The sequence below is a fragment of the Schistocerca cancellata genome, chromosome 4 (genome assembly GCF_023864275.1).
Source record: "Schistocerca cancellata isolate TAMUIC-IGC-003103 chromosome 4, iqSchCanc2.1, whole genome shotgun sequence".
NCBI lineage: Eukaryota > Metazoa > Arthropoda > Insecta > Orthoptera > Acrididae > Schistocerca > Schistocerca cancellata.
In genome coordinates, this window is record NC_064629.1 from 734,305,562 (window position 1) to 734,322,888 (window position 17,327).

The window sequence follows — 17,327 nt, forward strand, 5'->3', positions numbered from 1 at the left end:
TATGCTCAACCACTGACCAGTGGCTACTGTCTAGGTTTCCCAGAATTTGTGACACACAGTTTACAGTGAAACAAATGTGTGAGTGTTACACGACTGACATATAGACCAGTGGTTCCCAACAGGTGGTCCGCAGACCCCCAGGGGTCCACGAGCTTTGCCAGAGGGGTCCAAAAGATGCTATTAGAATAAAAAATATATTTCGTATGATAACAGATTTTTTGTTTTGGCTGCTTCCTGCACGGGCAGAGCTTTAGCGAACACTAACTTCTGTGTCTAGCGTCTTCCTAGAGCCAACTGACACTAGCACACTCTAGTGCAAAACTAGAATTAGATAGAGGCAAATAGTTCTGCTGTATGCTGTTCGACTGCGCACACTGCCTCTCTGAAGCTGATTTTTCAATAATGAATATGTCAATGTTTTTTCTAAGTACCAGAAATAGAAAATGTATAAAAAGACTCTTAATTAGGCTTTTTTAGGTTCTTGATACTGTGATATGACAAGGTACCAATCATGCTCAATGAGGGGGTCTTCGAGAAAATTTTGCTGGGAACCTCGGATATAGACCAAGCATCCCACTACTTTTCCTTGGAGAGATGGAGTTACTAATTCTTCCACCTATACATGTGCCTCTGATGGTGTTGAGACAGTATTTGCTTCTGCTGTATGAATCAAGGAATCCATGTAAGCCTTTTGACTGACGAAAACCAAACCTTGCTCATTATGTTCGCTTAGTAAATAAATTAAAAAAAATTAACAATTGCATCACTTATCTTCTACAACTACATCTACAGTTTCATACATACTCTACAAACCACCATACGATGAGTGGCAAGGGGTACCTTGTACATCTACTGTTCATTTCCTTTCCTGTTTCATTTACAACTGTCTCTATGCTTCTGTTTGCACATTAATTTCTCTTATCTTATCATCATGGTCTTTATGCAAAATGTACATTGGGGACAGCAGAATGGTTCTGCAGTCAGCTTCCAATGCCAGATATCTAAACTTTCTCAACAGCAGTCTGTGAAAAGATTGTCATCTTCCCTCCAAGGATTATCACTCGAGCTCATGAAGCATCTCCATGTGTTGATCGAACTTACCAGTAAAAAATCCAGCAGTGCACTTCTGAACTGCTTTGATGTCTACCTTTAATCCAACCTGGTGGGGATCCTAAACACTCAAGCATTACTCAAGAAGGCATTTGCACTAGTGTTCTACACACGGTCTCCTTTAGAGAGTCTTCCAATAAACTGAAATCAATCATTTACCTACCCTGCTACTGTCTTTACATGCTTACTCCATTTCAAATTGCATTACACTGTTGTTGCACCTAGATATTTAAATGATGTGGCTGCTCAAGCAGTGCACCACCAATGCTGTATTCCAATATTACAGAATTGTTTTTCTTACTCATCTGCATTAAATTACGATTATCTGCATTTAGAGCTAGCTGCCATTCATCACACCAACTAAAAATTTTGTCACATCATCTTGTACCCTTTTACAGTCTTTCAATGATAATACTTTCCAACATACACAGCATCATCCACAAAGAGCCATACATTGCTGCTCATCCTGTCTGTCAGATCATTTATTTACTGGGAGAATAAGAGCAGACTTATCACACTTCCCTTGTGCACTCCTGATGATACCCCCATCTCAAACACTTGCCATTGGTGTCTTCAAGCCACTCACATGCCTGGCAACGTATTCTGTAAGCTCATACCTTCATTAACAGTCTTTAGCGGTGCACCATGTCAAATGCTTTAAAGAAATATAGAAATATAGAATCTGTGCATCGCCCTTCATCTATAGTTTGCAGGATATCGTGTGAAAAGAAAGGCAAGCTGAATTTTCCATGAGCAATGGTTTCTGAATCCATGGTGATTTGTAGACAGAAGCTCTTCCATCTCAAGGAAATATATATTTTTGAATTGAGAATATGTTTAAGAATTCTGCAGCAAAATATCATTAATGTTGTTGTTGTTGTTGTTGTTGTTGTCTTCAGTCCTGAGACTGGTTTGATGCAGCTCTCCATGCTACTCTATCCTGTGCAAGCTTTTTCATCTCCCAGTACTTACTGCAAACTACAACCTTCTGAATCTGCTTAGTGTATTCATCTCTTGGCCTCCCTCTACGATTTTTACCCTCCACGCTGCCCTCCAATCCTAAATTTGTGATCCCTTGATGCCTCAGAACATGTCCTGCCAACTGGTCCCTTCTTCTTGCCAAGTTGTGCCACAAACTCCTCTTCTCCCCAATTCTATTCAATACCTCCTCATTAGTTATGTGATCTACCCGTCTGATCTTCAGCATTCTTCTGTAGCACCACATTTCGAAAGCTTTTATTCTCTTCTTGTCCAAACTATTTATCGTCCATGTTTCACTTCCATACATGGCTACACTCCATACAAATACTTTCAGAAACGACTTCCTGACACTTAAATCTATACTCGATGTTAACAAATTTCTCTTCTTCAGAAACGTTTTCCTTGCCATTGCCAGTCTACATTTTATATCCTCTCTACTTCGACCATCATCAGTTATTTTGCTACCCAAATAGCAAAACTCATTTACTAGTTTAAGTGTCTCATTTCCTAATCTAATTCCCTCAGCATCACCCGATTTAATTTGACTACTATTTTCTAAGATAAGTCGTAGGGTCAGTATTGCCTCAAGTGTTCCAACATTTCTGCGAAATCCAAACTGATCTTCGCCGAGGTCGGCTTCTACCAGTTTTTCCATTCGCCTGTAAAGAATTCGCGTTAGTATTTTGCAGCTGTGACTTATTAAACTGATAGTTCAGTAATTTTCACATCTGTCAACACCTGCTTTCTTTGGGATTGGAATTATTATATTCTTCTTGAAGTCTGAGGGTATTTCGCCTGTCTCATACATCTTGCTCACCAGATGGTAGAGTTTTGTCACGACTGGCTCTCCCAAGGCCGTCGGTAGTTCCAATGGAATGTTGTCTACTCCCGGGGCCTTGTTTTGACTCAGGTATTTCACCGTTCTGTCAAACTCTTCATGCAGTATCATATCTCCCATTTCATCTTCATCTTCTTCCTCTTCCATTTCCATAATATTGTCCTCAAGTACATCGCCCTTGTATAGAACCTCTATATACTCCTTCCACCTTTGTGCTTTCCCTTCTTTGCTTAGAACTGGGTTTCCATCTGAGCTCTTGATATTCATACAAGTGGTTCTCTTTTCTCCAAAGGTCTCTTTAATTTTCCTGTAGGCAGTATCTAACTTACCCCTAGTGAGATAAGCCTCTACATCCTTACATTTGTCCTCTAGCCATCCCTGCTTAGCCATTTTGCACTTCCTGTCGATCTCATTTTTGAGACGTTTGTATTCTCTTTTGCCTGCTTCATTTACTGCGTTTTTATATTTTCTCCTTTCATCAATTAAATTCAATATTTCTTCTGTTACCCAAGGATTTCTACTAGCCTTCGTCTTTTTACCTACTTGATCCTCTGCTGCCTTCACTACTTCATCCCTCAGAACTACCCATTCTTCTTCTACTGTATTTCTTTCCCCCATTCCTGTCAATTGTTCCCTTATGCGCTCCCTGAAACTCTGTACAACCTATGGTTTAGTCAGTTTATCCAGGTCCCATCTCCTTAAATTCCCACCTTTTTGCAGTTTCTTCAGTTTTAATCCACAGTTCAGAACAAATAGATTGTGGTCAGAGTCCACATCTGCCCCTGGAAATGTCTTACAATTTAAAACCTGGTTCCTAAATCTCTGTCTTACCATTATATAATCTATCTTCTAGTATCTCCAGGATTCTTCCATGTATTTAACCTTCTTTTATGATTCTTGAACCAAGTGTTAGCTATGATTAAGTTATGCTCTGTGCAAAATTCTACCAGACGGCTTCCTCTTTCATTTCTCTCCCCCAATCCATATTCACCCACTATGTTTCCTTCTCTTCCTTTTCCTACTCTCGAATTCCAGTCATCCATGACTATTAAATTTTCGTCTCCCTTCACTACCTGAATAATTTCTTTTATCTCATCATACATTTCATCAATTTCTTCATCATCTGCAGAGCTAGTAGGCATGGGCTTCGTGTCTATCTTGGCCACAATAATGCATTCACTATGCTGTTGGTAGTAGCTTACCCGCACTCCTATTTTTTTATTCATTATTAAACCTACTCCTGATTACCCCTATTTGATTTTGTATTTATAACCCTGTATTCACCTGACTAAAAGTCTTGTTCCTCCTGCCACCAAACTTCACTAATTCCCACTATATATAACTGTAACCTATCCATTTCCCTTTTTAAATTTTCTAACCTACCTGCCCGATTAAGGGATCTGACATTCCATGCTCCGATCCGTAGAACGCCAGTTTTCTTTCTCCTGATAACGACATCCTCTTGAGTAGTCCCCGCCCGGAGATCCGAATGGGGGACTATTTTACCTCTGGAATATTTTACCCAAGAGGACGCCATCATCATTTAACCATACAGTAAAGCTGCATGCCATCGGGAAAAATTATGGCTGTAGTTTCCCTTGCTTTCAGCCGTTCGCAGTACCAGCACAGCAAGGCCGTTTTGGTTAGTGTTGCAAGGCCAGATCAGTCAATCATCCAGACTGTTGCCCCTGCAACTACTGAAAAAGCTGTTGTCCCTCTTCAGGAACCACACATTTTTCTGGCCTCTCAACAGATACCTCTCCATTGTGGTTCCACCTATGGTACGACCATCTGTATCGCTGAGGCATGCAAGCCTCCCCACCAATGGCAAGGTCCATGGTTCATGGGGGTAGGATCATTAATGATATTGGTCTGTAATTTTGTGGGTCTTTTCCTTTACACTTATTATGTACAGAAGCAACATACACTTTTTTCCAGTCACATGGGACTTTGTGCTGGGTGAGAGATTTGCGATAAATGCAAGCTAAGTAAGGGACCAACACCATAGAGTGCACTCTCTAAAATCAAATAGGGATTCCATCTTGACCTGGCATATTATTCATTATCAACTTTTTCAGCTGCTTTTCAGGTGGGACACTTGTTCTCAAATGTACATGTATTACAAAAATTAAATTTGTAGACAATGTATGAAAAATTGTTCATAATATTCACAGGGGAAAAAGTTGTACCTTGGGACACTTTCAGACTTTTGCCTGTAGCAGTGTAATAAAATATTTTCTTACTCCATTTTTAAATGATGACATTCACTTTTTATGTGCTGCAGTTATTTTCTAAATTTACAAAAATTATTCTAGAAAATTAAGGTTTTTCTAAATGCAAAAACATGCTCCAAAGCACAACATGGTAATTTACCTAGGAACAAATATTCTATTGAAATGTAAAAGCATTGCAAGTGAGAAAATCTTGTCATCTATCTGTTATGTTATTACTCTACTATACACCAATAATCAGTAAGTGAAATCAAATTATGCAGAAGTAATATCAAAAAACAGTTTAAAATTGAAGCTATTGTAAATTAACATTAGTTTCCATTATTAAGACACATAAATATGTTAATAAATTAATTAAACTCAGTTAACTGGCAAATATCCTAAGCTCCATGGTAAAATACTTTCTGTTTCTAGGTATAAGATGACACAAGACTGACAAAGTATGGCTTTACTTTCCCCACATTATGCACTGAAGAAGCAAAGAAACTGGTACACCTGCCTAATATGATGTAGGACCCCCGCGAGCTAGGAGAAGTGTCACAACATGACATGGCATGGACTTGACTGTTGTATGTTGTAGTGCTGGAGGGAATTGACACCATGAATCCTGCAGGGCTGTCCATAAATCCGTAAGAGTACGAGGGGGTGGAGATCTCTTCCCAGAGATGTTCAATAATGTTCATGTCAGGGGAGTTTGGTGGCCGGCAGAAGTGTTTAAACTCAGAAGAGTGTTCCTGGAGCTAGTCTGTAGCAGTTCGAGATATGTGGAGTGTCACATTGTCCTGCTGGAATTGCCCAAGTCCATTGGAATGGACAATGGACATGAATGGATACAGTTGATCAGACAGGATGCTTACATATGTGTCACCTGTCAGAGTCATATCTAGAAGTCTCAAGGGTCCCATATCACTCCAAGTGCACACCTCCATACCATTACAGAGCCCCAACTAGCCTGAACAGTCCCCTGCTGACGTGCAGGGTCCATGGATTCATGAGGCTGTCTCCAAACCTGTACACATCCCTCCACTCACTACAATCAGAAACGAGCCTTGTTCGACCAGGCAACATGTTTCCAGTCATCAACAGTCCAATGCCGGTGTTGAGGGGCCCAGGTGAGGCATAAAGCTTTGTGTCGTGCAGTCATCAAGGGTACACAAGGGGGTCTTTGACTCTGAAAGCCCATATCAATGATGTCTCATTGAATGGTTTACACACTGACACTTGTTGATGGCCCAGCATTGAAATCTGCAGCAATATGCGGAAGGGTTGCACTTCTGTCATGTTGAATGATTCTGTTCACTCGCCGTTGGGTTGCACTTCTGTCATGTTGAATGATTCTGTTCACTCGCCATTGGTCCCGTTCTTGCAGGATCTGTTTCCAGCCACAGCAAGGTCGCAGATTTGATGTTTTACAGGATTCCTGACATTCACAGTACACTCATGAAATGGTCATATGGGAAAATCCCCACTTCATCTCTACCTCAGATATGCTGTGTCCCATCGCTTGTTCGCTGACTATAACACCACATTCAGACTCACTTATATCTTGACAAGCTGCAGCAGTAACAAATGTGCCAGACACTTGTTGTCTTTATAGGCATTGCCATTTGCGGCACCATATTCTGCCTGTTTACATGTCTCTGTATGTGGATATGCATGCCTATACCAGTTTCTGTGGCGCTTCAGTGTAAAACTAGTTTTAAAAGCATATCAAACAATAGGAAGTCCAGGACGTAATAATGACAATATCATGAAAAGGCTAGATTGCTACTACAGAGTATGTGCTGATCTGAAGATAGGTACAATGAAAAAGACTGCACACACACACACACACACACACACACACACACACACACACACACACACACACACACACAAATTCATGCAAGCACAGCTCACACACACACATGACCAGTTTCTCTGGCTGCTTCAGGCAGAATGCAACTGTGTCACATCAAATGGAAGCAGGATCTGTTTTGAGGTTGTATACGGGTGACCTTTCTTCTTTCCAATCACACTATCAGTAGATGAAGATTCCACCACTGTCATAATCAACAGCAGTGACCACCTGGTGGAAGGTCTCTACCAATTTCCTGACTCCTCTGCCTATAAACTCTGCCAGTGTGATCTCACCTATCCTTTTCATAACATTTTTGATACTAAAATTAGTCACTAGACTAAAATACTGACCAAAAAACGTCATGTGTTCCTAGGCACACCATCCTTGAGGTACAACACTCTCCCCTATAAATTTTTCTGTTTACCATAGTTAAAATAATGCATACTGTATTATAATAATGAGTGGTGAATAGTTTTAGTAGATTTGTGACTATAAATGTTACTTAAGTTTGGTAAAGAACAGTAAAATGAAGTGGATGTACCAGTCTTACATAAAAACATAATTTAAATTCCATACATGAGAAACAGCATTATTTGGTAAATTACACTAGCTAAACTGCTGAAATATTTATTGACATTGTAATATTTCAACATTATGTTATTAAATACTCACAGGATTTCCTTTGGGTCCCTGAGGTCCTCTTGGTCCCTTGTCTCCTTTTTCACCTTTTTCGCCCTGTGAACCTTTGTGTCCAACCAAACCAATATCACCTCGGTGTCCTTTTGGTCCACGTCGACCTCTCTCACCTTTAGGTCCTCTGGCACCTGGTTCACCAACCTTTCCTGGCTGCCCGTCTGCACCAGATTTCCCAGGTGGACCTACATCACCCTGTAATTGGAAATAAAGCTGGTTACAGGCATAAAAACTTTCATGTAACTCTCCTGTCTGAAACATGCATAAGACCATCCATATTCTCTGCAACGTTTATCTCTTAGGACAGACAGATCAAACAAACATGGCAGGAGTGTCAAGGTGTATGTAAAAACTGATATATCCAATTCATGTTCCTTGAAATAAGTGTGTAGACAGAAGTGCTTAACTGATGTTGTCTACAAGGCACCAGAAACGAGCTCAATGACCTCCTTTCAGTCAGAATTTCATTCACTACAGTGTCAAGACAAATGTGTTGTTGTAATAGGAGACTTGAACATAGATTTGTTGAGAGATACTCTCTCCACAATAAATCTAAGAAGATGGTTTAACTGTAACAACATGAACATTCTTCAATTAGAACCCACACACCATATAGTGCACAGTCACACTCTTATAGATGTGACTGCAACAAAAAAGGTCAACAAAGCAACAGATATAGGTCAAACCTTAGCTCCAGGACTATCAGCACACAATTTAATATTCATGGCCTAATCTGTGCAGCCCCCAATTAATACCATACCAGAAAGCAGTGAAGAACTTATATGTAATTCTGGATGAGCATTTAAACTGGGCAGAGAATTCTGTTGCCATATGCTGGAAGACTGCTGTTTGCCTCTATGCCCTCAAAAAGTTTCAGAACATATTTCCACAGGATGTGAAATGCAGACTCGTGCAGTCACTCATTCTACTGAACCTCCACTATTGTGATGAATTGAACACGGTACCAAGTTGTGAAAACACAATATATTTAGAACCAACAATTAATACTTGTGTGTATTATATCTGCAACATTTATCAATATGATCACATCATCAGTGCTTCATACCCCCAGTTAAGATGGCTGCAGCCAGACAAGTTACAGGACCACCACACACTATGTCCTGTCATCCTCATAGTACTTCCCAAAATTAATGTATGTGGCCAACTCCCCAATGTCAGACAGAAAAGCCAATGCTCCTATCTTCTCCCAGTTATTCTCCATCTTCTTTTTCTTCCCTTCCCTTATAGTCTTTAACTGTGTGTTACCACATTTACCTTTTACTCCTTTCTCCTCTTCATTAAAACACTAAGCAAAGTCTGCAGACAGTGCTGATGTAAAGAAAAGGCATCAGTATTTAAATTGTAATTTCTCTAATATATTTCTAGCTATAATGACTGTACACAAAGAAATTTTGAGGAAATCAGCAAAAAATTTATGTCTCTTCGCATAATTTGTAACTGCATTAGTCTGTAACATCTTTTCACTTACAAATGTTTACTTACAGCAGGTCCTGGTGAACCTCTGACTCCCTGGGGTCCTGGAGGTCCTGGGTTTCCTTGAGGTCCCACAGGTCCTTGTAGTCCAGGAGGGCCAGGAATTCCTCTGTCACCTTTCTCCCCTGGGCTTCCTGTACTCCCCTGTTGACCTGCAGGACCTTCAGGGCCCTGTAACAAAAACAATACAGATGGAATTCAATGTGTTTTCACAGTACTTTTGTTTTCGTAGTTCATTACAGTATTTTAAGAGGCAAATCTCCCAAAAAAGTCTCTCTCTCTCTCTCTCTCTCTCTCTCTCTCTCTCTCTGTGTGTGTGTGTGTGTGTGTGTGTGTGTGTGTGTGTGATTGTGTATGTGTGTGTTTTTAGTGAAATTAAAAAAAATTAAAATATCTGCATTAATATAAATAAACAAACACAGAATACTTTTTATGATTTTCAGTACTATTTTCCAATTTTTACTGAGATTACTAAGCCCACTATCTTCCTCTTGGTACTAACTTTTCATATAAAGAATATTTTTCCCACAACACATGAGAAATTGTTTATATTTCTTTCTGTTGATGAAACTGGTCTTCTCACAGTCACTGTTTCTTGTTACATCTTTGACTAACAATATGCCATAATTCTTGCTTGGTATTTGATACATCATGCATCAGTTATGGTTCTTGTAATTAGATTTTATGTATCACTGTCTCAGTCACAGTTATATTGTTTCTTCTTTGAGAAGCTTGTTTTGGAAAACACGTTTCTTGACAACTGATAGTGGAAGTTACAATGTTATCTACATTAACATTTGTTATTTGATGTTCCATAAGAAAATTTGTGACTTCTACACAGTTTCTTGTTATGTGCAATTTATCTGTTACAATTAGCTATCATTCTGCTGTTCCATAAAACTGTCAACAAATATAGGTTAAAGATAAACTATTTTCAAGTGGTTGAAAATTTGTTGTGAGGCAATCATTGGAGAAATATGCCTCCACATCAGCAGAGATTGGACATAATTATATGAACACACACCATCAATGGGTTAAAACAATTTTTCCAATCCAATCAGCCTGAATAAGGCCTACTCCATGACATTTGAATATGATGGAAGATGATAACTAATTCTCAATTGGTTTTACAATGTTGTTGTGGTCTTTAGCAGAAAGACTGGTTTGATGGAGATTTCCTTGCTAGGCTATCTTCTGCAACCTATTTCCACTTCACAGCAAATATTCTGTCATTAAACCTCTCAAAAAACTAATTTAATGCAGTTTGAGACAGCAAACAACAAGCTACAATCTCTTGAAATAGATATCAATGGTCAGAAAATACATGAAACTTCACATGTGAGATTCCTAGTAAAACAAATGGATAATAATTTAAGAGGGAATGAACATATTGATTACCTGCAGAAGAAACTAAGATTAACATGCTTTGCACTAAGAGCTATTTCACCCTGTGTTGACAGGTATGTAATTACGGTTGTCATATTTTGCATATTTCCACTCTCTGATCTTGTATAGTATAATATTCTAGGTAAATGCTGCAAAACAAGAAGAAAATTTAAAATACAGAAAAGAACTGTGAGGTTGAACTGTGGTGTTTCGAATTCAACATCCTGTAGATGCCTATTCAAGACACTTGTGCTACTACCACTCACAAGTCAGTACATATACTTATTAAAATGATATTTGTATTCAACAATAAAAACTTTTGCAAACTAACTGTGATATTCACAATCATGATGCAAGATGGAAGCCAAGCCTTCACAAAGACCTAGTAACTCTCAATATAGTACAAAGAGGAGTTATCCAGAATGGAATAAGAAATTACAATAACCTTCCAATTAACATAAAGAAGGACACTGACAAGCCTCATGTATTCCAGAGGAAACTGAAAAAATTCCTCATAAACCATAATGTGTATATTTTAAATGAATTTTTAGTGCTATAAAATTTGTAAAAGGTGTATTATATTATAAATTATGTAATTTGTATTCCAATGTATGTAATAATGTATATGTTGTTTGTATATTGTTTGCAGTATTGTTAGTTTTCTTGAAACCTTGAATGAGATATTGTATATATTTTATTTATGTTATATACAATATTGTTTGCTTTTCTTCTTTTTGGCAGTTTAACACTGTGTTCATTGACTTGTTCTACCTTACAGTACAATCTTTGTACAAAATGTAATTTAAAAACATCCAATCTACTTACTCTGGTCAAGTCTTCATCTCTCTCTAAATATTTATACCTCCAAGCTTCATCCCCACTAACAAATTAACTATTCATTGATGCTTCAGGATGTGTCCTATCAACCTGTCTCTTATTTTAGTCAAGTTGTCCAACTTAACTCTTTTCTCCCAAATTTCATTCTGTACTACTCTTTTAGTTACTCTATGTACTCAGCTATTCTTCAGCATCTTTCTGAATTAACATATTTCAAAAGCTTCTATTCACTTACTTTTAGTAGTGGAAAGGCCTTGGTGGAATATAAATAATGGAAAGAGTAAAGACAGCAGATGATGTCCTCCTCCAGTGCTCACAAGCACAGAAAATTCACTCTTCTCTCTCTCTACACCTACATCTACATCCATACTCTGCAAGCCACCTGACGGTGTGTGGCGGAGGGTACCTTGAGTACCCTTATCAGTTCTCCATTCTATTCCAGTCTCGTATTGTTCATGAAAAGAAAGATTGTCGATATGCCTCTGTGTGGGCTCTAATCTCTCTGATTTTATCCTCATGGTCTCTTCTCAACATATAAGTAGGAGGGAGCAATATACTGCTTGACTCCTCACTGAAGGTATGTTCTCAAAACTTCAAGAAAAGCCCGTACCAAGCTACTGAGCATCTCTCTTGCAGAGTCTTCCACTGGAGTTTATATATCATCTCCGTAATGCTTTCGTGATTACTAAATGATCCTGTAATGAAGCGCGCTGCTCTCCATTGGATCTTCTCTATCTCTTCTATCAACTATATCTGGTATGGATCCCACACCAGTGAGCAGTATTCAAGAAATGGGTGAACAAGTGTACTGTAACCTACTTCCTTTGTTTTCAGATTGTATTTCCTTAGGATTCTTCCAGTGAATCTGAGTCTGGCATCTGCTTTACCGATGATTAATTTTATATGGTCATTCCATTTTAAATCACTCCTAATGCCTACTCCCTGATAATTTATGGAATTAACTGCTTCCAGTTTCTGACCTGCTATAATGTAGCTAAATGATAAAGGATCTTTTTTTCTATGTATTTGCAGCACATTACACTTGTCTACATTGAGATTCAATTGCCATTCCCTGCACCATGTGTCAATTTGTTGCAGGTCCTCCTGCATTTCAGTACAATTTTCCATTGTTACAACCTCTTGATATACTACAGCATCATCCTCAAAAAGCCTCAGTGAACTTTCAATGTTATCTATGAGGTCATTTATATATATTGTGAATAGCAATGGTCCTATGACACTCCCCTGTGGCACACCTGAAATCACTCTTACTTCGGAAGTCTTCTCTCCATTGAGAATGACATACTGCATTCTGTTATCTAGGAACTCTTCAATCCAATCACACAATTGGTCTGATAGTCCATATGCTCTTACTTTGTTCATTACACGACTGTGGGGAACTGTATCAAATGCCTTGTGGAAGTCAAGAAACACGGCATCTACCTGGGAACCCTTGTATATGGCCCTCTGAGTCTCATGGACGAATAGCGCGAGCTGGGTTTCACACAATTGCCTTTCTCAAAACCCATGCTGATTCCTACAGAGTAGATTTCCAGTCTCCAGAAAAGTCATTATACTCAAACATAATACATGTTCCAAAATTCTACAACTGATCAACATTAGAGATATAGGTCTATAGTTCTGCACATCTGTTCGACGTTCCTTCTTGAAAACGGGGATGATCTGTGCCCTTTTACAATCTTTTGGAATGCTACGCTCTTCTAGAGACCTATGGTACACCACTGCAAGAAGGGGGGCAAGTTCCTTCACATACTCTGTGTAAAATTGAACTGGTATCCCATCAGGTCCAGTGGCCTTTTCTCTTTTGAGCGATTTTAATTGTTTTTCTATCCCTCTGTCATCTATTTTGATATCAACCATTTTGTCATCTGTGCGACACTCTAGAGAAGGAACTACAATGCAGTCTTCCTCTGTGAAACAGCTTTGGAAAAATACATTTAGTATTTCAGCCTTTAGACTGTCATCCTCTATTTCAGTACCATTTTGGTCACAGAGTGTCTGGACATTTTGTTTTGATCCACCTACTGCTTTGACATGAGACCAAAATTTCTTAGGATTTTATGCCAAGTCAGTACATAGAACTTTACTTTCAAATTCATTGAATGCCTCTCGCATAGCCTTCCTCACACTACATTTTGCTTTGTGTAATTTTTGTTGTTGTTGTCTGCAAGGCTTTGGATATGTTTATGTTTGCTGTGAAGTTCCCTTTGCTTCCATAGCAGTTTTCTAACTCGGTTAAATTACCATGGTGGCTCTTTTCCATCTCTTACAATCTTGCTTGGCACATACTCATCTAATGCATATTGTACAATGGTTTTGAACTTTTTCCACTGATCCTCAACACTATCTGTACTTGAGACAAAACTCTTGTGTTGAGCCATCAAGTACTCTGAAATCTGCTTTTTGTCACCTCTCTCTCTCTCTCTCTCTCTCTGGGTTTTAAGGCAGAGGGTAAGGAGTCATTCCAATCCCGGGAGCATGAATGGACACAGGCAGACAGTGTTTGTTGGTAATGAGGATCACCCTGTGGCTAAACATGCCTTGGTGCACGGTCAGCACATCTTGGCACAGTGTTACACCGTCCGGGTTATCTGGATACTTCCCACTAACACCAACCTGTCAGAACTCCGGAGATGGGAACTTGCCCTTCAGCATATCCTCTCTTCTCGCTATCCGCCAGGCCTCAATCTCCGCTAATTTCTAATTTCAATTTGCTGCCGCTCATACCTCACCTGTCTTTCAACATCATCTTTGCCTCTGTACATCCGCCCCGACTGACATCTCTGCCCAAACTCTTTGCTTTTACAAATGTCTGCTTGTGTCTGTGTATATGCGGATGGATATGTGTGTGTACTGTCCTTTTTTCCCCCTAAGGTAAGTCTTTCCGCTCCCGGGATTGGAATGACTCCTTACCCTCTGCCTTAAAACCCACATCCTTTCGTCTTTCCCTCTCCTTCCCTCTTTCCTGACGAGGCAACCGTTGGTGACCATCCAGCCACCATGCACTGTTGCCCTTTTTTGGGGTGCACTCACCCTTGTGATGCCAATTGAGGAGCTACTTGACTGACTAGTAGGGGCTTTGGTCAAGAATACCATCATAATGGCCCAGAGAGCGGTGTGCTGACCCCACTCCCCTCCTATCCACATCCTCCTCTGAGGATGACACGGCGGTCGGATGGTCCCGGTAGGCCACTCGTGGCCTGAAGACGGAGTGCCTGTGCTTATTCCTCTCATATATTTCACCTAAGGTGTATCAATTACTGGGTCAGCTTGCTCCTTTACAGGAACCAGTAGGTATTACTTTTGACCATATGTGCAGCTTACTGTCCAACTACCATCACAAATTAACGCATGTCATAGTGGTACAAGTTGAATTCTGCTGATGCCATAGGAAACCAAACCAGTCATACATGGCCTGGGCATCCAAACTTCATGGACTTAGCCGTAACTGTCAGTTTGTTACTGATCACCATAATGACTCTTATGCAGACTCTATGGTGCACAACACAATTATCTCTTTAGCTCCAGATAAGGAGGTATGCCAGAAGGCTTTACTCTGTGAAAAGCTACTGTTGGTAGAAGTTTTGCAAATAACACAATATTTTGAAGTTTCTTGGGCAGCCTTTTAGCAAATAGAAGTGTGGGGCAATGTGGCTGTGGTGTCACAAGATGTGCTCACTAGAATGAACAAGGAAGTGGCAAAGGTGGTGGTAAACATGCAGGCCCAGCACCAAGCACCATCTGACAACATTCCTGGGCGCTTTGACTTTATAGAGCACTGAGATTTCTGTAAAGTGCCTTCATAGCACTTCACTCTGATTGTGGTTCCATATTTGAGGAACACATTGATCAGAGGGACTCCACAGTCATCACTGGAGGTCATCATGACCTTACTGGACATTGTGTGAATTGATTTGGAGTTTTTTGGTAGGGGAGACATGAGACATCTCCACTGTTGGCTTTGGCATTTGCCCTTGGTCTGTTGGAATGTTGTCAGATGGGATAATTCTGATGCATGATAATGCCTTCCACTTCAGATAATGCCTTCCACTTCACTGCCTATTGGACAAAGGCTATGCTTTAGCAGTTTCATTGGAAAACACTGCAAAACCCTCCATACAGCTCAGACCTTTCACTGTGTGATTTTCGCATGTTCGATGACCTGAAGAAAGACTTGCATGGGCATTAATTTCAGTCAGATGAGGATGTGCAAGAGTGGGTACAGTTGTGGATTGGTCAGTGGTTGACCACATTCTATGAAACAAGAATTGATCATCAGAGCTTTCAGTGGAATTAATGTCTTAATGCATGAGATGATTATTTTGAATGGTACCATTCTGTTGTCCCATTGTGGCAGGTGCTTGATTTTCATTCAAATGCCCCTTAGATATTGTACTGGTACTGCAGCTTAGTTGGGAGAGGATTTGTATGAGGGAGGTTGATTGACAGCTCGGAGGGGAAAGACAGCAAACCACAGGATAAAAATGTGGCACTGGAGAGCTTCCTCTGATGTTGCCAGGGGTAGTTGTGTGTGGCACACACTGACATGGAGCAGTAGACTGGGAGTCAGAGAGAGAACAGAGGAAATGGCAGACTACAGACAGGAGGGTGTGAGTGTAGAATGAATGAAGTGGAAGACTCGGGTACAAGTGTGGATGTTGTTTCTTGACAGAGGTTAGTGGAAACCAAGGCTATGAGGATTGCAAGGTTCAAGGGTATGTTGTAAGTGTATTTTGCCACTGGGTGATCAACTCTACTCATAACCCAGTTTGGTGGAATTCACTTATTTTTGCTGACAGCTGGAATGTGGCCATACCCACGTAAAATGCTGTGCACAAGTCATAGCAGAACTGGTTTGTGATATGACTGCTTTCATAGGAAACCCTGCCTCTAACAGGATAGGATATACCTGTGACATGACTGGAATGCTACATGCTGGGTGGGTGCATGGGTCAGTTCTTCAATAGGGGTATGACCCATGTGCTATGTGGAGTAGGTAGACCAAGATATTTTTCAGATGAGTTGATAGCAGAATACCACTTGGAGGAGTGGTAAAGATTGTAAGAATGATGTTTTACATTCACAGACACAAATATATGTAGTCAAAGTCCTGGCAAAGCATATGGTTATGTTCTTACAGTCTGGGCAGATATTGGGTAATGAGGGCATTGCTGCTATGAGCTGCTTTGCAGTGGTGGTTGGAGGACTAGGGACATGTATGGGGATGGCATTAAAGATACGTTTGTTGGCTAAGTTCAGAGATAATTTATACCGTCAAGACCTTAGAAAGATCTTCGACATACTGGGAAAGGGACTGCTCATAAATGCAAATGTGCTGTCTGTGGGTGGTTAGATGGTATAGGAGAGAACTTTAGTGTGGATGGGATGAGAGCTATCAAAATGGAGATATTGTTGATGGGTGGAGGAGTTGATATGGATAGAGGTTTTCAGGAATCCATTGTAAAAGTGGAGGTCAAGGAAGTTGGCATGCTGCTCTCAGTAGGACAAGGTGAAGGGGATGAGAGAGAATGTGTTGAGGCTGTGGAGGACTGAGCATAGACTATCATGCTACTTGGTACAGGTCATGAAGAAATTATCAGTAAACTTGAACCAGACAAGGGGTGTGTGACCTTGGGTGAAAGGAAGGTTTTCTCTTAATGGATCACAAACAGGATGGTATAGGAATTTGCCATGTGGGTGCCCATGGGCATGTCATAGATTTGTTTGTATAGCTGCCCCTCAAAGATAAAACAATAATGGATAAGGATGTAATCTGTTAGCTGTATAAGGATTGATGTGGTTTATTTGGAATCAACCAGGTGTTGGAAGAGAGTGGCAAAGCTATGGGGAATGCTGATGTATATGTAGGTGGAATCAACAGTGATGTGCAGATATC

The 17,327-nt window shown here is 40.1% G+C and overlaps 1 protein-coding gene across 1 annotated transcript in view; it reads right to left on the reverse strand.

Annotated features, from left to right (window-relative positions):
* The window catches only part of LOC126183837 (collagen alpha-1(XI) chain-like), a 533,300-nt gene that overhangs the window by 46,615 nt on the left and 469,358 nt on the right, over positions 1 to 17,327 (reverse strand). The window contains exons 23-24 of the mRNA XM_049926098.1: positions 9,197 to 9,358; positions 7,673 to 7,888 (exon numbers count right to left, since the gene is read on the reverse strand). Of these exons, the coding sequence (XP_049782055.1) occupies positions 7,673 to 7,888; positions 9,197 to 9,358 (378 nt within the window). The remainder of the gene's footprint in view (positions 1 to 7,672; positions 7,889 to 9,196; positions 9,359 to 17,327) is intronic.